The following is a 22,177-nucleotide window of genomic DNA, read 5'->3' on the forward strand; positions in this document are numbered from 1 at the left end:
TTAAATGAAATTCATAACTTTTTTCTTATAGGATCTTTGCAGGACCCTGTATAGGCAATTATTGATGCTTTTTAAATGCCACTAAAAAGAACAAAAATATATTTTAAAAAAAAAGTACTTTATATTTGAATAATGAATTGTTCAAAAGAAAGTTTTATGTCCATTTTAATCAAAAGTATTACGCGTCATCACATGAGCATAATTAAATGAGATTGTTACTTAAAATGCAGCTATTTTTAGATGACCTACCAAATCAAACTGTATTTAAATTAAATATTGCATCACACGAGTGTCATTTTTTGTTGATTTGTTTCTGTCCCAAAATGTACTTTAATTTTTCAGATAAATATACAGGATAATTCAAAAGAATTGTGAAGTTAAAAGGAGTAAGTTAAGTGAGGTAAAGAAAACATTTCGTGAAGTAATTCTTTAGATCTATATCTTTGAATAAAAGAATTAAGGAAGAAGTATAATGCTATCCCTGTATTTATACAGGGTGAGTCTTAAATAAGTGCAAATATTTTCATGGCTGGTAGGTCTCGATAAAAGAAACATATTTTCTCTTTGCCAAATAACTCCAAAATAATTGAGTCATTTTACTTTGAACATTTAAGAAAAAAAAATGATTTTTCTTAAATGTTCAAATTCTTTTCTTTACAGTGTACTTTTTGTAACTTTTCATAGAGAATATAACTTATTAGAATATTTTTAATATATCTCTTTAGAAGAAAACCATAATAGATTTGTCATATTGTAACATAACTTGTGATTGTTATGTTTGGTTGATCTGGACCGGATTATTTTAAATTTTAGCCTAATTTATTATTTTTCTATCACTCATAACTTAAAAACGAATACGTATAAATTATCCAAAATGAACAAATTGCTTCATTTTAAAAAGTTCATTCTTTAAAAAGTTTCAAATTAATTTTTCTGTGAAATAAAAAGGGAAAAACTGTTTCATCATTTTTCATCAAATTTACATGGGATTTCATATGCTAGGTTGATGATCCAACACACGGTATATAAAAAATACACTTTCAAATATAAATACACTTTATTCAATTCATCAGTAATCTTATATACGTAAATTCCCTAAACTCATCTCAACGATATAACAAAATAACTCTATGGAGTGTTGATGGAACTATCAGGTCTCAGCTGTCTGGTGTGCATATCGTTGTACGCTATAGTGAACACACTTTTCTTCTGAGCCATTTCCGGCTTGCTCAGAACTATACCGCTATCTGCGTCCTCCTCTGCCCTCTTCTTCGGGTATCGAACCTCGAACCTACGACATGCCTGCGTAAAGCGTAACCATATCCCACTTATAAGTCTTTAAGATCAGATTCATTAAGTCAGAAGTGTCAGTATTGTCAGATTAGAATAAGTTAAGCGGGTCTTGGATAAGTCTTGGACCTATTCTGAGAGAAAGACTTTTTAGGACATATATTCATATAAAGTAGATCTATGTAATGCCATATTCATTCTGATCCAACTTTATTCTGATCTGTAAAATTCGACACTTCTGACCTAATGAGCCTTCCGATCTTACCTGTGCTCAGAATGTTGAAGCAGAGGATGCTCAGGTCCTATAGACTTTTTACTGGAATCAGCTTTCTTATTTGAACTTGACACAGTTTCTTTAAACAACCTTGACTCCACGACAGGTTGCTTAAGCTTTTCCCCCTCCAAAGTCGTCTCAGATTTCCTCCTTTCACCTTTAGGCGCCTTCTGAGTACTATCCTTATTCTTAGTGTACCACTCCATGTACCTAGAACTACCCTTCCTGGATTTTTTGGGTAAAGGAGCACTACTCAACTCAGCATGGCTCTGACTCTTCTTCAGACCTAGTTTGGGATCAGTTTTAGACTTCTTAAAGCTCGAAGAGGATCTTAGATCATTTTCTGATCGGTATCGAGCTCTGGAGAGGCTTGTATCTGATCTCCTGCGAGGGGGTTCGCGGTCTAGAGACTCAGAACGTCTTCGGCGTGTTTGGGAAGCTGCCTCAGCTTGAAAATATCTGAAAAAATATATTTTTTTTTGTAAAATTATTTATAGAATAATTAATACTCACATTTTGTCAGATCTTGGACTGATATCTTCGAGACTATCATCGGAGTATGGTTCTTCTGGTGATGTTTTGTATTTATCAAAGTACCCCTCTTCGTCGCTCTGGTTTAGTGATGCTGTGATCTCTCTCAAAACGTCTTTCCTCAATGCTGATCTACTAGAAACATTAATACCTATAATTGCAACTTTTAAAAAGGTTTTGTTTTAAAAAGAACTTACGTTGAAGACGACTTTGATTCAATACTAGCCCGTTTTTGCCTCAGCTGACTGGTCCTAGTTTGCTTGATTTGAGGCATCTTAGCCTCATTTCTCTCCATACTAGATTGCTGATAGGAAGACTCGTACTTCTCCGACATCTCCACCTCACTTTCCTCTGTCAAAAACACGAAACTCTTTAATTTTTCTGCCAAAAAAAGTAACCAAATAAAATTTACCTTGAATAGGAGTACGAATTTTCCTTGGCTTCATGATTCTGTGCCTTCTTTTGGCTCTGGCTTTGATGATAGCGATTTCTTCATCTGATCCATCGTCGCTTAGTTCTAGATCAGATTGAACTCTTCTTCTTGGTGGTCTTAAGTACTGAGGCTCGGTTTGAGTACCCCGATCTTTATCAGTCTGTGTACCTGCAGGAAGAGACTGAGTCTCCAAGCGAAGATCACGTTCTCGTTCCATGATCAACTGTCTTAATAGAGCATTTTGCTGACGTAATGAGGCTTCCAAGAATTCCTGCTCAGTTTGAAGTTTGTTTACGGCATTAGGTAACAAAACTTGAGCTCTAAAATGTTCTGAGTTAACTAAATGAGCCTTTTAAGGCATTTTCTGTCATACCTGGCTGCTTCGGCTTGCTGTTGATCAATGAATCGTTTTAGAAGAATATCTTTACCGCTATCAACAAAATAGTGTTGCTGTTGCTGGTCTAAGAATGTTGCACTATTTCTTCTAGCTTCTCCGCCAGCTCTAATATATTAAACATTATTATAACAATTGGGCATATAGAAACTCTTGACAATGAATACAAATATGCCAAATCAAGAGAGTAATGATATACAGGGTGGTTCGAACTGTATTCCGGAAACTTCGACAGCATATTCTGCAAATAAAAATAAGTAAAAAAGTTCGAATAGATGTATGTCCTAAAATACTTAGTTTCGGATATACAGGGTGTAGAAGTTTCATTTTTATTTCGATTTTTTCCAAGTAATTTATGAAGTAACGTCAATATTTGGATCAAAATTGGTGTATGGGAGTTTTTTGACATGAGGAATTCGATTTTCATGTCAATATGACTCCTACTTGTAGAGGGCGCCACCTACATATTTTTTAACTGGTTTGAAGAGTAATAGCTTTGTCCGTACCTGTATAAAACTTCTGGGTGAAAAAATATACATTTACGACGTCTTTTACGTAAAAAAGATCTCGTGGTAAAAATGGCTACGAGAAATGGTTCTCGAGATATTTGGAATCGGAATTATCAATACCTGTACTTTTTTATCATCATCTTTATGATGATAAAAATTTTATCATCTTTTTTATCATCAAAGAAAAATTTATAAAAAAAATCCCAAATTCACTATTTCGGTCAAATAACTAGGTATCTACTTAACATATTGTTTATTTTTTGTCAATAATGACATGTATTGACTATTTCCATTCTAAATATCTCGAGAACAGTTGCTCGTAGCCATTTTTGCCAAGAGATATTTTTTACGTAAAAAATCACGGAAATGTATATTTTTTCACCCAGTAATTTTATACAGGTACGGACGAAAAGTTATTACTCTTAAAAAAAGTTAAAACACATGTAGGTGGCGCCCCCTACAAATAGGAGTCGTATTGACATCAAAATCAAATTTATCATGTCAAAAAAGTCCCAGACGCCAATTTCCATCTGAATATTGACGTTACTTCAGATATTATTTGGAAAAAATCGAAATAAAAATAAAACTCCTACACCCTGTATCTCCGAAACTAAGCATTTTAGGACATACATTTATACGAACTTTTTTACTGATTTTTATCTGCAGAATATGCTGGCGAAGTTTCCGGAATACAGTTCGGATCACCCTGTATATTTAGGACAACTAATACACCGCTCAGGATATGAGGGAGTCTACACAGTCTACTACAGGGTGTTACTGGAAATGGTTGAATAAGCCGGAAATGACGATGATGATGGTTATAAAAATGTTATTTAAATAGAATTACCTAGTGATTAATCTTAAGATATCAGCATTTCCTTCTCTTATGTACAGCTGATCTCGCATATTGTCTTGTTGATTTAGATGTTGCATGTTCAGACTTTGCTGTACGTGTTGGTGTCTATAAAAAATACAATAAAAATGATCAAAAACACATATTAAATTTGTTGATGTAGAGCTTTTCAGTGTTATTGTTTACCAAGAGCTATTTAACATGTTCTTTCTTCTTAACTTTATTCATTATTTTTTTACTATACCTCAAGTTATTCTGTCTGACTCCTCCACGATCTGAACCCCTTTCCATTTCATGTCTTCTGAGTGACTCTGATTCAGGATCAATCATGACTGCAACTGGTTCTTTGTCAGCACTCCAAGCTTCTTTTCTACCAAACCACTCAGCAACCTGTACTGACTTGCTTTCTCTACCCTGGCCAGAACCTTAAAACTATTCAGTAAATATACAGATAACTTAAAGATTATAATAAAATGTTACCTTTTACTACAAGTTTTTCTACAATATCTGCACTAGTGATTTTACGCCTCTTTGGCGCAATGTAAAACGGACACTGCTTGCAAATGCAACAGAGGATCAGTATGATCGCAGCTATAATTCCTAGTACAATAAATAAGATCACTAGCCACAGAAGATCACCGCTTGAGCTTTGTTTGATTGTGGTTTTCTCAGTTTCTCTTATAACGTTCTGTTGGTTTTGATTCTGCACGTTTTGTTGACGCTGTTGTTGATCGTCGAGCAGTTGTTGAATTCTATTCACGTCAACTACAGAGTCTTTGGTGTAGTGAACAGTAGCAACAACGACGCTTCTATGAAAATAGACAATTTTAAAGAGAAAATAATGTAAAATACAGGGTGAAACATCTCATACGACACGAATTCTCCAAAAAACATTTTTAAAGCTTTACACTAGTAAGTAAAAATTAAGACCGCAAAACCAAGAGTGGTCTAGCTCATCGCTATTTTTCATATAGAGGATTTTTTCTTGGAGAGCCCAAGTCATACGAAATGTACCACCCTGTACAGGGTGGGTCAATTCGACGCTTTTAAAGGCAAACACCCTTTTCTATAGGAGATAGACAAAATCTAATATAGGTGTCTGGACATCAACGGTAATGTTTTTGATAAAAATTGAGCTCCAGACATCGATATTAGTTTTCGTCTATCTCCTATAGAAAAAAGTGTTTCTCTTTAAAAGGGTCCAATTTGACCCACCCTGTACAATGACCATGACTTACTTTTCTCCATTCTGTTCCCTTGTAACGTATGTAGCACCAGGTTCGAACCCAGTATAAGGCCTCACTTCATTCACTTCAACTGTACCACCCGTCAAAGCACTTAAAGTTTTCTCAGCCTCATACTTATCCTGATATTTTCCAGGTAAAATAAAAACCATCTTGCGAGATTTTGATTCAGGAGGATAAATCCTTATTTCACACTCACTAGACAATCTCGGAACACCTTCATCATACGCCTGTGCTCTTAACGTGACCAATTCATCATTATCCCAAGCTTTTTTCACAAGTATTTCACCAGTTTTTTCGTTCACAAATAAGTTTTCGTTTGGCGTGATCAGCTGGTACATCACTACGTTATTTGGAGGTGAAATATCGTTGTCAAATGCTTTGATGAAGGCTTGAGTGGTGAACGTGAGTCTGTCTGTGTTGAGGATGAACTCGTAAATGTCTTTTTCGAATTTGGGAGCGTGATCGTTGATGTCCAGGAGGTTTATAAGGATTTTAGAGGTTGCTGTGAGTCCTTCACCGCTTTCATCAGCTGCAGTAACAATAAGGGATATAGTAGGAAATGTTTCTGCGTCCAAACCATCGGAGTTAGCTACTGTAACTAAGCCTGTTTCGGGATCTAAACTATAAAGAATATTTCTGTAGCTATTTTTGGAATACTTTGTTCAATATTTATACTTAAATAAGTCACTTCCTTCGCCACTCAGCTCCATATATCTTATTTTGCTTCCTGGTTCTCTATCAACATCTGTAGCTTCTACAATTAGTACTGTGGTACCGACTGCAGCGTGTTCTGTAAGTTATATTACGTTACATCTAAACTAGACTCAGCAAGCTAAATTTTATTGCTGAAGTATTGCCGAAGCAAGGTGCAACATTGTTGTTTTCATAGCTACATTGAGCAAGCTATGGTAAATCACGACACAACGTTAAGCAATCAACATTGTAAAGCAAGCTGTTTGGGGATTGATTGCAATATTGTAAAAGTAATGTAAAGCTTTTTGCTTAGTGAACAACTAAGCGTAAACTATACTGTATTACCTGGAACATTTCCTCTGAATTCTGATTTAACAAATCTCGGTGGGTTATCATTTACATCATTCAAAACAACTGTCAGTTTTGCCCTGGCTGTGTAATTACCTTTACCCAACTCTTTAGCTACAATAAAACACTCCACATAATGTCTAGCTTCGTAATCTAACAGTCGATTGTCATGAACCTAAAAAAAATGGATCTATTAGAACAGAATTGTGTATTTTACTCACATTTGATTGAACTGACAGTAATTCTGAACCTGGCAAAACCTTCTACAACACTGGGTGATATATCGAAGGTTCCATTATTCTTTTGTAGCTCCAAAGTGACTACATCACCGGGTTCAGTAGTGATTTCAGCTTGGGGTAAGTCTAGGTCAGTACCAACAGGTGAATTCTCGTCAAGGAGAGCATGGTATTCAATTGCTCCGAATGTAGGTGATCCAGTGGTGATACCTGTTATGAATTTATTCAGGACTTTAAGTTATTTTGAAATATTTTTTGGGGTTACCTGGTGGTATTAACGCCAACTGGACTGTGGTAGATTGTGAAGGGGCTTCTTGTGGGTTTGATCTGACTTCCTCGGCAGTTACTTTGAGCAAAATTGGTTGTCCTTGGTTTGATAAAGACATGACATGGGACATAGGCCTGCTCAACGTTAGTTCACCTGGAATAACAGTTTTGTATATTTGTTTTAATATGTCAGATAATGGTGTGCAAAATAAAAGTAGGGGAAAGAAGCCTAAACTGTACCGATTTGTACAAAAATGAAGTGGACTGGGTAGTTTTGAGATTATTACGAATAATTAGTTCAAACTCTTCCACATTTTATGTATTTTTCAGATGTTTATTAGCATTATTTCAGCAGAAATATCAATTTTTCAAAGGCCTTACAAAGGGTACAATTCAAGAAACCTATTTCCGAAGTCGTACCACTATAGACTACGTGTATCGTACCTACCATCTAAAATATACCTAACCATAATTTTAAAGTGGTTTTAAAAATGAACTATTTTACTAATCGTGTTAACACTATGTTAATCATCTTACTATAAACTATTTCGGATGTATAAATAAAAAAATTGACCCCAATTAACCTAGCCCCCCCTAACCCCTCACTACAATTTTACGAACACTACGCGCACACAAAAAAAATTATCTTTATTTTAATAAAAATCTTGACCGAAAAAACTGATAAACTCCAACATAGTAATTAGTTTGTCCAAAACCAAAATAAAAACACGAAAAGCAACAAATTATCCAAACTTAGCTTTCGTGTCTGTTCGATGCTCAGATAATTCAGTGGTTTTGGGGGTATTTGCAGACATAGGGTTTATTAGATCGTTTTCGGAAATCTTACAAATAAAAAACTCATCAACACGAACCTAATATTTTAACTACTCTAGCGTGCCTAACGTAGCTATAACAGCTTAAAATAGCCATCGATTCATTTTTAATTTTTTAACGTTAATTTTATTAGGCGGAGATATTATTTCGTTTTATATTTATTTGTAAATATATACTGATTGGTTAGTTAAATCGGATACTTAGATTTGACTCTCTGATTGACGACCAGTGCCAGGCAGCGTAGTAGCATATGTTGAACCGTATCGTCATCCTGTTCACATTCCGTACAAAGTAGTCTATTGCCCATCATTACAGTTCCAAGACTGCCTCTAATATTGGGTCAGTTGGGGTAATCGTAAACAGGGGCAATAGTAAACATGTCCAATAACTTTTGACCTAATCCTTTCCTAATCATCAAATTATTCCAAAAAATTGAAATAAAATAAGATTGGTTTAACAAGAAACTGACCAAGATGATAAGATTGACACTCCAAGGGACAGTAAATAAGTCAAAGTAGACAAGAAAACAACGAAAAAATATTTATAATCAGGGACGGATTAAGACAGGGGGATCCACTATCTCCAGTACCGTTTAATGTTTAGAAGAAGTTATAAAAGATGCGGGAATCAACAGAGAGGGCCTTCTGTATACAAAAAGACACCAATACTATGCAGATGATTTAGTTATCTTAACAACAGACCGGAAAGAGCTGATATCGGTGACCAAAAGACTAGAAAATCAAGCGCAAAAGGGAGGCTTAGTGTTTAATGAGAAGAAAACGAAATTTATGGAGTGGTCAGATAGGGATTTTGAGAAGGGAAGATGTCTACAAATAGATTCTGAGAGAGGGAAACGAGGGAAACGAGGGATACATGGATACATACACATATCTAGGAGCCGTATTTCTAAGAAAACCAAATGTAACTCAAGAAATTATGGCAAGAATAATGGAAGGAAATAGATGTGTTAGCGCATTACAGAAAATTATTAAGAGTAAGAACATACCAATAGTGCTGTATGTATGTGAAACGTGAACGTACAATGCAACGGAAAGTTCGAGGCTAGAGATTTGGGAAAGAAAAATAGTGAAGAAGATTTTTGGAGGAAAGAAGATATACAACATATAGACCAGAAGAACAAATGAAGAATTAAAGCAACTATATCGGGCACCGAGAATAACGGGAATAGCAAGAGGACAAAGACTGAGATGGCTGGGTAGGCTGGGATACATTGAAAGAATGGCTGAAGCAAGAATTCTTAGTATGACAAACAAACAACGCGTTATTGTACAAAAAGCCAAAACGGCTTCATCGACAAAGCACTCACAAAACAAACAAAAGCACAAAAAAATACAAACAACAAAAAATACACAATACAAATAATACAATTCAAAAAAAATTAAGTCATTAAAATAACAAAAAGAATATACATGGACAATTGCAGAACAGTACGCAGTAAATAGATATAATTTTAGAGTTATAAAATATTAAATACTTGATCTTTGACCAGTGTGTGAGATGATCAAAATAAAAATTATAAATAAAATTCAAAATTGTTCATAATTAAACATCAACAAAAAAGTCGTTTACCGTGTACAGTATTGAACCTTTAACTAGTTCTTAGCTCGGGGTTGGCAGATAAATATCGTGCTCCGCTTTCCTAAGTGGATAGTTATGAGATGACCTTTCGGGAAGAGCAGATATGTGCTTGCGGATTAAGCAAACGGATTCAAAAATGAATAAAGAAGGAAGAGTCAGTATTTTGAAATTTTTAAAGAAATTCTGGCAGTGAGTTCTACTGTTCAGTCCCAATAAATATCGAACTGCTCTCTTTTGAAGTCTGAAAATACGATCAAATTTTGTTGCGCAGCAAGTACCCCAGAACGAAAGGGCATAACGAAGATGTGACTCAAAAAGGGCATAATAGGCTATTCTAGAGGTTGAGAAGTTAAGTTCCTTAGAAACTGATCTTAGCGCAAAACAGGCAGCGCTTAGTTTCTTTGATAGAGCTTGGATGTGAAAGTCCCATTCAGAGAATCCACGACGTCAATAGTGTACAAAACAACTTTAGTTTTTGATAGGTTGAGGCATAGGAAATTAGAATCGGACCAAGATTTAATGGTGCGTAAGTCACTGGATATAGTATCATATAGTGCCGCAACATCTGGGCCGCTCCAAGTGAAACTAGTATCGTCCGCAAAGAGGCAGATAAATGTATGTATGATAATGAAACGTGAAATAGGTGGAAAGAGAAGGAGGGGTAGACCGAGAACCAGATGGAAAAAGGATCCTGAAGAGGATTTGAGAAGGATAAGAGTAACTTTTAGAGCTATTATATATAAGATTCGGAATGGAATCTTATATATGGATATATAATGGATTTGGAATGGGAATCCTCCAACAGTCTAAGACACTCGAAGAAATTTCTCGGGACTTTTCGGAAAGATTTTCCTGGATTTAAGTAAGAACAATCTTCGGATTGTCACGGGGTTTTAACGGGACACTTCAACGAACACTTCAGTAGATTGAAGCCAAGAAACAACGGCGAATGCAGATTCTGTAGGGAAAATGGGGAAACACCGTCACTGAGTGCGCCGAGACAACAACCATTCTCAGATACGTCTCAGATACTAGCTTTTGTCAAAGTCCTGAGACTGTATGATGCCTTATAACTCGATATACCTACTAATACATGCTAATATAATCCGAATAATGATTAATTTTATCGGAAAATCACCATTTATGTGTCTCCTTCATACATGGCCGTATAAGCGACATATTCAAGGTTCTCTATCGGCTATTTTCGTATATGACCTAACCCAATACCAGACTTTTCCCATTATAAGCCTCTATGGAGGTGAAAAGTAAAATTTCCCACTTTTTCCATCGATTAGCTTTGAGTTTTCGTGCCAGATAAGGCTCTGTTCAGCTTCCGGTTTGTGTATTATAAAAGTGAAAATTGCCACGCCGTAGGATGCCAGAATTTCCTTTCAAATATTTGCGTGTCGGCATTTGTAATGGAAATGGGAAAATGGGGTCGATTGTTCGTATAGGAAAAATGCGGTTTTCCCTGGGAGCAGTTGAAAATTGTGCCAGCATTAGCGGTAATTTGAATTTATTACCAGAAAAATTAATAGAGGGATTTTTATAGAACTCGTTTATCAAAAGTTTATTAGGTTCTAAATCAGATTAAGTAAATTTTATTAAAAGAGTGACAAAGTTTATATAAATATAATCAAAAAGCTATTTCTACCGGAGGTGTAACTCCTATACAGGGTGGTCCGTACTGTATTCCGGAAACTTCGGCAGCATATTCTGCAGCTAAAAATAAGTAAAACATTCTTATAAATGTATGTCCCACAATGCTTAGTTTCGGAGATACAGGGTGTAGAAGTTTTATTTTTATTTCGATTTATTTTAGCCTATTAAGATCGGCAAAAAACAGTTTTTTTAATTTCACTCAAAATGAGTTATTTGGGTCATAAATGACCTAAATACAAAATATTTTCATGGTGTCTGTCTGTCTGTCTGTCCGGTTAGGTTGTAACTGCTGTAACACGATAACTCCAAAACCGCTAAACCGATTTTAACCAAATTTGTTGAGAGAGATTTGATGAGTTGTGAGAATCTGGCCATTAGTTCTTGGTGGGGTTGGGGGGTTGATAAGGGGGTAAGGGAGGGGGTTAAAAATTTAAAAAAATCGTAACTCCAAAATTACAGTAGATAGGGAAACGGTGTTCAATTTAAGATTAGGAATAATATTTGCAACAAAATTTGTAATAACATCAAAATCAGTCAAAGTCGCAGTTTTTGAGATAAAAAAAATTGGAAAAATTCCTTTACTTTGAATCTAAAAGAACTGCCTACAAACTTTTTATTAACATATTTTAGTATGGGCGGCTATACGTGCCTCCCGGCGCCAATTTTTTCCATTAACTGGCATATCACAAACAACACTAAAAATAGTTGAAAATAAGAATGAAAGTGGAAATAGCAGTGCATCTTTAATTATCATTGTATTATTTTCGCAAAATGAAATCGCATTTTAGAAATAAAAATCGAAATAACAATTTTTTTTTATCTTTGACGCCAACTTTCTTATTCCATGGTACTTTTAATCAAAATTTTCTATCACAATCAACAAAACAAAGAAAGAAAATTTTTTTTAAAGTTAATTTCTTCGTTTGGCACTAAGAAATGAGCTCTTGCGTGTGTTATACAAAACACAACGAATGCCGTTTTTAATTTTCTCTGGCACATGCCATAAATTTTACTCCAAGGGAGTTTTGTTACACGATGGCCATCTAAAATGGTAATTTCGTTCCAGTTTTAACAATATTTAACCTAATTTGATCCAAAAGGAATAATCGAGTTCTTTGTAACTAATAGTGTATACCGGATGCGTCTTAAAAGTGGTTCACCCCTATAACTTTTTTATTTTTTCAGATAAAAAAATGAGATTTGGTATGTTAGTGTATGACATAAATTAGGATTTATTGACGTATTCAATTGTTTTTGGTCACTTCCTGTTTCACCGGAAATGACTACAACTTTTGATTTTTAAATGGCGCCCTCGGTATATTTCTACTGTATTCGATAGAAAATGACACTTTGAATAGAATGACATATCATATTATGTCAACTTTTGACATTTTCGCATATGGTTTATTTGAACTTGTAACATGCGGTGCAAAACGACAATTTGATTAGAAATACCAAGTGTGTGGTACCAAATTACTCGCAAAAAAATGATTTTTCCAAATATCCAAATGAGCCACCCTTGTTCCATTTGAAAAAATTGAGATATGATTAAAAATACGATTTGTGCATGTTTTAACCGGCCAGAACAAGACACAAAAAACTTTAGACGATCAAAACTATTTTCCAAGGCTCCTTGATTAAAAATTAGTGTTTTTGAACACAATTTTCTCTCAATCTTGATTGAAATTTAAAATACCTACGATTTGTTTTTAAGTGAAAACATCAAAAGTTTATATATTGTCAACCAATCCTATTTTATATCATATATATAGCACATACAACACACCAAATGTTGTTTTTTTATCTGAAAAAATAAGAAAGTTATAGGAGTGAGCCACTTTCGAGACGCACCCGGTATAGTGGTTATGAGAGTTATATGCTTGTTTGAAGATGGAAGAAATAAAGTTTCTGTTGTTGGTGATAGTGATTACTTAAAAAAGCCTGTTGATGAATCAAAGAACATAAATATTCGCAATTATTGCAAATCTATGATTTGGCAGCATTCATGGAGCACAAGCTATAGAGCAGACTTTAGAACGGACAAATTATAATGAAAGAACCCCTACCTCCTAAAGAAAAGATAAAGAGGCCCTTTTTATAACAATAATGACGTACAAAGAGCTTTTCAAACAGTAAAACACATTGTTTCATTCATAAAAAAAATAAATTATATAAAAATTATTGAATATAATTATATTTTTGTCTTACCTGAGCTTTCTTCAATTTCAAACAGAGTACTGGTAGGGTTATCATGGTCTAAAGAATAACGTATTGCTCTAGGTTGGCCTCTATCGCCATCTTCTGCATGGACTCTATATTAAGAGAGAATCTCTTAAGAAAAACTTATTCAATAACTAGGAAAAAAATAACTTGGTTATCCTAGTATATTTAGAAAGTTTCTAACCTCTTTTTTCAAAAATAATTCAAATAGAGTTATATTAACTAAGGAGCTATAGGAAAAACATTAAAAAATTATAAATTATATTTAGTTCACATTTATTTGACTCTAGAATGGTGAAGATAGCCTCAAAACTAGTCTCTAATCTCTCTACACGTTTATTTTCTTACCTTAGAATTATATCTCCAGGTTTTAATGTAGGACTCAGTGTTGTGGTTGGTGGTGCTATAGTAAAAATAGGAGGAGTATCTTGCTCATCAATTACAGCAACCAACAAAGGCCATCCAGCAATATTTCTAGTGTCTTCCTGCATGTTAGTCCAGGGATCCTATGAAGAACGTAAAATAATTCAAAAAAGTCTCTCATTTTTTTAAATATTTGTTTATTACGTTTGCTAGGACTGTCAAATGATGTACTGTCTTTGTTTCGTAATCCAGCGGTGTAAATAGTATTATAGTTCCTTCGGCGTCTTTTTCAGAAATCAGTTTTTGGTGTATTCCAAATTCCAGAGTTCCGTAGAGTTCCAAATAAACGGACTTCATCCTGTTTGGATTTCCTTTGGCTATGATGGAACCTGGAGGAGATTTTTAGTGAGGAAGGATTCAGTAATACACTCTAAGATAATCGGGATTGTTGCAAAGGCAAGTCAAAAAATGTTTCACTCTGTAACTTAGTTCTGTCAATTCTGATTGCTGTAATATATCAAGAAGCATTAACTATGCTTCTTAATACCTTATTTTGAAATGTCTGTTTAATACTGAGATGAAAGAAATCAAGAAATCACAACAAAAATAGATTTCTTAAAATACCAAATACTCTATTCTGGAAATATGATTGAAATAGACCATTAACACAGTGCACGGAAGTCTTTCAATCCTTCAGTCGGCAAAACTACGGTTCATAATTGATCGGAAAACTTTGAACTCCTTTTATTGCTCACCGCAAATCAATAATTCAATCGTTCAACGTTATGAACCTGTCTAACAACCCTTAACCCTTCATATTTCTAATAATTATGTCTGTTTGCTCTTGAAAGGGTCAATTTTTAATTATAAAATGGATGTGTCTATTAATAAGTACGCAAAAAAAAATTATTTTTATTATTGAAGCACATTTTAAAAATATTTTTTGTGCTTTTTAGCCACTGACTTACCCAGTTCTGTGTTCCTTCTGGCATTTTCGGATATGGTAAGCAATGAAGGGGCACCTGGAAAGATTTTTTCTATGGGTGTTGTGGCATTTGTGGCGAAAAACGAACAATTCATGGTGGCACTTTGGCCTCTTTGGTTCCTGATTTCCACTTTGAAGTCGTAGAATCTTCCAGCTTCGAGTTTTTTCCTCAAAATTACATTTGCTTGGCACACCTGATAGAGATTTTTATATGTAATATGGAAACCCCAATATGAAAAAATTGCATAAAATATCCCATCAAAATAATCAAAAATACAAAATGCCCAGTCTCGCATAAATGCACATTGAAAAAAAAACGACGTCAAGTTAGCTTTTAAAATATCAGCGATCTTCATTTCTAAGGTAATTTGACGTCGTTTTTTTTTTGGATCATATGATATAGATGTGAGAAATATTGAATTTAAGACTTACTGAATTGAATCTGGTACAATTTAAAGCTTCAACAGCCACTGTTGTGGTTTCTTTCAGATCGAAAATCAACGGGTAGTCGAAAGCTGTATCCGAAACTCTTAGTCTGTAGATTACAGACCCTACAGCCGCATCAGCCGGTATCAAAATTTCGTTTAGCAGGGCTGTAGAGTCGAACACTAACACTGCTGACACTGAAAAAAAAAACAGAAAAATATTTTTTTTATAATTAATTTGTTTTACACAGTAAAACTGGAGTTAGGTATGGAATACGAGGAAACAGCCTTAGTATTTTAAAAAATTACCTTAAGAACAGATCACAATATGTTAATTTGGGAGTTATTAATAGCAAGCCAGGAAGGATTGAGCATGGTGTACCACAAGGCACTGTGTTGGGTCCGTTATTGTTTGTTATTTATATTAATGATCTACTTACAATTAACACAAAAGCAGAAATTTTTAGCTACGCAGATGATACAGCGATATTTTATAAATCTAACTCTTGGTCGAATTTGAAAAGATTAGCAGAGGAAGACTTTCAGACAATTAATACCTGGTTTGTCAAAAACAAATTCACATTAAACTATGACAAAGCCAAATGTATATCCTTCTCTATTTATAAAAATAATGAACCAGTTTGGGACAGATTACAAATAACCAATAATAATGTAATACCGGAATGTGATTTTATAAATTATTTAGGGGTTACAATCGACAAACATCTTAAATGGAATATTCATATTAATAATGTAACTAAAAAATTGCGAGGATTGTTGCCGAAATTTAATTATTTGAAAAGTTTTTTGGACGTCAAACAGCTTAAAATCCTGTACTCATCCCTTGTACAATCTCATTTGACATATGGAATTCTAGGGTGGGGTGGTGCGGCTGAATGTCATTTAAAGGGCTTGTATTCTGTTCAAAAATGGTTCATAACAATTATTTACAATAAAAAGAAAACTTTCTCTGCAAACGTTCTCTTTAAGCAGGCGCATCTACTGGATATACGTCAGCTATACTGCCGAGATGTTTTAAAATTCATTTATCAAGGGAATATATCTATTGAACATGTTGACCATGAATATGAAACTAGATATAAGGCGTTTTATTCTAGTTTATGCTCTAAAACTTTGGACAAAGATCTTCAAAGTTTTTTGCACCTCGATTATATAACATCTTACCAACCTTCCTAATGGAAGTTAAAAGTTACTCTGGGTTTAAAAAAGGGGTATGCAAATGGATGGTTGATCAAGGTAGAGATCTATTTAATGACCTAGTTAACTTAAAATATACAAAATAAATTTTCATAAGTGCCAGTGAACATTATATATTGTCATAATTAAATTGTATTCGTTTCCACATACTTGTGGCAATTCTTTTAACATTTATTTCGATTCTTAAAATTTAAATTTAGTTTTAGTTAAATTGTACTTAGATAATGTGTATTAGATATATTAGCATATTATGTTGTATTGTACTGTACTATTTTTGTATCTGTTTTAATTTCTAGAGAAAATGTTTAATAAACATTATTATTATTATTATTATTATTAGTTTTTTTTAAATGCTGTTAGAGATTTTTTAACTCAGTACATTTGTTATAAAATTTCTATTTTATAATATTTTATATAGATATCGAGTAGAGAAGTATAATCGATACCAATTAAATTTTTAGTTAAGTAATCGAGGGCGTGATTTTTAAATTCATTTTTGCCAGCCATGGATATATTCGGCGCCGGGCTAACTAACTGGAATTTAAAAAATCAGGTCCGTATTTAAAAAAATTAAGTTGATGATGGTCGCTGGAAGCACCGGGAAAGGTCAGAGTCAATATTTAATCACACAGAGTTATAGAGCAGAAATAGTGGACATGAAAATGTGTTTTTCACTTTAAGTTATCTTAACATATAAAGCCAGGAAACAATAGAAAACAAAATTGAAAATTCCGGTTTTTTTTGTCGAATATATTCGGAAGTAATCGGAATTTTTCAAAACGCAATACGGCATTTTATTGAGCATCAAACTGCGCAACTTTGCCTCCGTTTAACCGATCCTGTATTTCTTACGGTTTCCGAAATCCCAATGATGAGCGTCGAATTCGAGCTACCCTGTACAGGGTGGGTCAAATTCGACGCTTTTAAATGGAAACACCCTTTTTTATAGGAGACAAAAACTAATATCGGTGTCTGGAGTTCAATTTTTGTCAAAAACATGATGGTGATAACCGCACAACGATATCTGTTACCGTTTTGGAGTTACGGGGTGTTAATATTCATTTTTAACAAATCGCTGTAACTTTTTTGCTATGGAAAATTTTGTATTTTTATGAAAACATTTCTAAAGCACTTTTTCACGTAGAATTTAATGGTTTAAGTATAATTTTTTTAAAATTAATAATTTAAGAATTATCAACAGAAAATTTGATTTTTTATATGAGACACCCTGTATATTTTTAATTAACTGAAAAGAATTTAAAATTACCTTTCCAAAAATATAGCACACTTGATATTTTGTTATAATCCCCTCCGAAATACAGAATTTTTAAAAGTTCACCACTTTTAACTAGTAGGCTTTGGACCCCTCATTGATGATATGCCCTTAATGGAACTCGAAAACCTATTTTTCCAGCAAGACGACGCACCGCTTCTGAACGCTGAAGTTATCGGCAAATTTCTGCAGCCAATTTCAAGAATAATTGAATAGCTGACCAAGCACCCAGCCGTTGGCCGTCGAGGCCGCCTGACTTAGTGCCCATGGATCTAATCCTATGGATATATTTGCGGAAGAATAAAGGTTATTATTCTTCTGTATAATCTAGACAAGAATTAGAAATACTTAGCAGTTATGAGAGGGTATCTTTCACCCCTACTGAGTTAATGAATTCCGCGAGAAATGTTCAAAACTGCCCTGTCTGTCCATAACAGAAGACGGTCGATATGTCGAACACCTGTAGCAAAATCTTATGTCCTGGTTTGCTATTTATTTTTATTGTTATTAGATATAGTTTAAATGTGTTGATGTTGGTTAAATATATTTTAAATTGTTATAAAATTCTGCATCTCTCATAGCAAATATTATTTTCGTTTTAACTGATGCTCACAGCTAGATTTTTTTTACATTACAGCCGGTGCCGTTCAAAGCCTACTTATTTAAAGCGGGCGAATTTTTATATATTCTATATCTCGAAGAGGGATCGAGCAAAATATCAAGTGTGTTATATTTTTGGAAAGGTAATTTTAAATTCTTTTCAATAAATTAAAAATATACAGTGTGTCCCATATAAAAAATCAATTTTTCTGTTAATAACTCTTAAATTATTAATTTAAAAAAAATTATACTAAAACAATTAAATTCTACGTAAAAAGGTGCTTTGGAAATGTTTTCATAGAAATACAAAATTTTCCATAGCAAAAAAGTTACAGCGATTTGTTAAAAATGCACATTTTTGAAAAACACCCCGTAACTCCGAAACGGTAACAGATATTGATGTGCGGTTTTCACCATCATGTTTTTGATGAAAATTGAGCTCCAGACACCGATATTAGTTTTCGTCTATCTCCCACAGAAAAGGGTGTTTCCATTTAAAAGCGTCGAATTTGACCCACCCTGTACAAGTATTTTATTATTTATCTTTTTTGAGTAACAAAACCTCTTTAAATAATGCCCTGGTTAATTTTACCTAATTTTTAAAAAAATAACTGTTCCAAAATCAACGAAAAAACGCATTTAAAATTAAAAAAAAAATAATTCAAAAATTAAACGTACCTGTAAAGGAGCCGCAGTAGTAACACCACACGAAAACCAATAGCCTCATCGCCAACTGGCATGATGTTTTCCCGGTGCTTTTCCCGCTGTTTTTCCCTCTTGATTTCCCTTTCTTCTTACAGCGTAGCTCGCCTGCGAATTCCACACCAGTTTTAAGCAAAGTTTTGGCTAAAAGTTTTAAGTGCCAAAGTCGAAATAATTTTAAGACGCCTATAAAAAGTGATGTCGTGTTAGTCAACCCTTTCCAAAATACTTAGAGGGTTTGTTTTTAGGATTAATGATAGTCTATCATGCGATGGGTTTAGTGGGAATTAGGTTTAAACGTTTGCTATATGTTTTATTATTTATTTCCTAGTGTGTTAAGAAAGACTAAAAAATCTCTACTGATATATAAAATCCTTAAGTGACTGACATACTGATTAATCACGATCCTGCCCAAACCACTCAACGTAAGAAGCTCAATTTTGGCATACAGGTTGATTCTAGGGTGTAGAGGTTCGATAAGAAGGGATTTTTCAAAATTCCAGTTCCAAGAGGGTGAAACCACCTCTCAAATATTACAGTATTTTTTATTTAAAAAACGGTCAAGTTGGTCATGGTTGAATGAGCTTGAAATGATGATGATGATGATGATATTGCAAGAAGACAATACAATTCACAGTACCAAATATAGTAGACTAAAAGCTATAGTTATTTCTCCTATTTGTGTCTTCTTACACCTATTAATAACACTCTGTATTACATTTTCTAATAACAAACTACGGCCAGGAGATACCTTATGGTATAAAGGAGATATCTACTCAAAAAAATTACACTAAATCATTCATGATTTAATTAAGTCCAATAGCATAACCGATTTCGAGAAAGTTCAACACTCTCCTTAGCCTCAATAAATAAACCCTAACACGAAAGGGAAATAATACTTTTTCCACCCTACTTTTTCACTCTCCTTTTTTTATAGCATTAAATTATATATAATTTTACTGTATATTTAATAGGTTGTTATTCTTTCTAATAAAAATTGTTTCTTTAACAAAAAAAAACTTAATAAGTTAAGTAGCTCTGTTTTCTGAGAAACAAGTATTGTTTAATATTATGTATTTGTTTCCGAAATTTTAAAAATATCAAAAGGTATTGCATGTACCACAGTGTCTATCAATATCGCAGGTTTTTTTCTATTAATTCTATACCCTGTGGTGCATCGAAAAACGGGACATAGGCAAACCCATGTAAATTTTGAAAAAGGCCAAATATTATCTCACCAGACGGGTTTATGCAAAAGTTGTATTAGACTTTTTTGATGAAGCGTTAAAGTTGTAATGTCCCTTAGAATTTGGTTTTATTCGGAATCGGCATTAACATGTTATTTGCAAAAATCTATCTTTAAATTAGCAAAATTTATAATACGGTCCAGAAAGGCTACAATTATTGAAATACCAGCAAAAATATGAATTTGTCATTGTCAAATTCGATGTCACATTCAGTAATGAATAGCAAACAAATCATATACCGTGAATACTACTCTCAACTCAACTAATTCCTTTGTAGAGCAATCATACAATTCCAATTTAGAAGCAAAAAATAACCAGATAAAAGATAAAAAAAGATATTTGTTGATGGGAGCTCAAAGACTGAGAACTGAGAACTTCTTGTAGACCAAAATAACTTTTTTTTTATTTTCTTGGATATATCGGATGCGTCTCAAAAGTGGCTCACCCCTATAACTTTTTTATTTTTTTCAGTTGAAAAAACGAGATTTGATATGTTAGTATATGACATAAATTAGGATTGATTGACGCATTCAATTGTTTTCGGTCACTTCCGGTTTCACCGGAAATGACTACAACTTTTGATTTTTAAATGCCACTCCCTGTATTTTTTTACTTTATTCGATAGAAAATGACACTTTGAATAGAATGACATATCATATGTCAACTTTTAACATTTTCGCATATGGTTTTAACGAAAATTTAACTCGAAATACCAAGTGTGTGGTATCAAATTATTCGTAAAAAAATGCTTTTTCCAAATATGCTAATGAGCCACCCTCGTTCCATTTGAAAAGATTGAGATATGATTAAAAATACGATTTGAGCATTTTCTAACTCGCCAGGACAAGACACTAAAAACATTAGACGATCAAATATATTTTTCCAAGGCTCCTTGATGAAGAATTAGTGTTTTTACCATAGCCATGGCACTCTAGATTGAATTTTAAAATACAATTTTTCATTAAGCGAGAATGTCAAAATTTGACATATATGTCATTCTGTTCAGAATGTCATTTTCTATAGAATAAAGGAAAAAAATACCGAGGGTGATGCCATTTAAAAATCAAAAGTTTTAATCATTTCCGGTGAAATAGGAAGTGACCAAAAACAATTGAATACGCCAATCAATCCTAATTTATGTCATATACTAACATACCAAATCTCGTTTTTTTATCTAAAAAAATAAAAAAGTTATAGGGGTGAGCCACTTTTGAGACGCACCCGGTATAATCTTAAGATACTTAGAACACTTAAAAAGCATCCAAAAATATCAAAATCTCTCTATTTTTCCAGAAAACGACTCACCTTTATCCTTTTTTCTATATTCCATTTTTTTCGTTGACTTGAAAAGTATCACAAACTAGTTACAATCAGACTACATCTTCACTGTACCCCATTTTTCAAGCATTATTAGCTTTAAACAAATCTTAATCCTCCACATCATCTCATACAGAAGCATCATTAATTCTTACACACGAAAAAAAAACGATGATAATCACTAAACTCATCAGAAATCTCGGTAAACGAACTCAAAACGCATACATGCGAAATATACTCGTATATTCTCCAGAGGAAAACCTGGATTTTCCTTTCAAATATAAGGGAAAATATCGCGTGTCCACTAGCGACTACCCTTATGGTAATGCACGTCGAGTAGTCCGATGGGAGAATATCACCCCCTCTCACCCCTTATTCATGGTTGGTCAGCTATGGTCAAGCGAGGCTGGTCGCTAAGGAACGGCTGGTCAGTCTCCAATTTATACACTGGAGGGAACAACGGGGGGTCTAGATATCGATGTGGTCTAGTTTCGTAGTTTTTATAGGGGGTAGGATTGGTATGGATGTCCAGGAAATGATTTGGATGATTCTAGGAAGAGGATATAGTGAATCAAGAAATTGAAAACAAACGATTATTGTTTCGAACAATGTTTATTTTGTATAATTTATTTAGTTGAGAATAAGGCTGGTCACACA

At 33.7% G+C, this 22,177-nt stretch overlaps 1 protein-coding gene across 1 annotated transcript; it reads right to left on the bottom strand.

Annotated features, from left to right (window-relative positions):
• Window positions 1–1,073: 1,073 nt before the first annotated feature.
• LOC115879446 (cadherin-86C) lies at window positions 1,074–21,806 on the bottom strand. The gene is made up of 21 exons (XM_030896282.1): window positions 21,509–21,806; window positions 18,933–19,064; window positions 15,171–15,361; window positions 14,722–14,932; window positions 13,958–14,142; window positions 13,739–13,896; window positions 13,379–13,482; window positions 7,074–7,229; window positions 6,810–7,018; window positions 6,570–6,747; window positions 6,207–6,321; window positions 5,523–6,152; window positions 4,765–5,093; window positions 4,529–4,709; window positions 4,279–4,392; window positions 2,902–3,030; window positions 2,508–2,848; window positions 2,293–2,446; window positions 2,078–2,230; window positions 1,556–2,023; window positions 1,074–1,291 (listed from the first exon to the last, which is right to left on the bottom strand). Exons 1-21 carry the CDS (start codon window positions 21,531–21,533, stop codon window positions 1,129–1,131), a joined length of 4,326 nt encoding a protein of 1,441 aa, XP_030752142.1. The 5' UTR covers window positions 21,534–21,806; the 3' UTR covers window positions 1,074–1,128.
• Between the last annotated feature and the right edge of the window lie 371 nt (window positions 21,807–22,177).

Source organism: Sitophilus oryzae, unplaced genomic scaffold, assembly GCF_002938485.1.
Source record: "Sitophilus oryzae breed Bouriz unplaced genomic scaffold, Soryzae_2.0 scaffold_1576_pilon_pilon, whole genome shotgun sequence".
NCBI lineage: Eukaryota > Metazoa > Arthropoda > Insecta > Coleoptera > Curculionidae > Sitophilus > Sitophilus oryzae.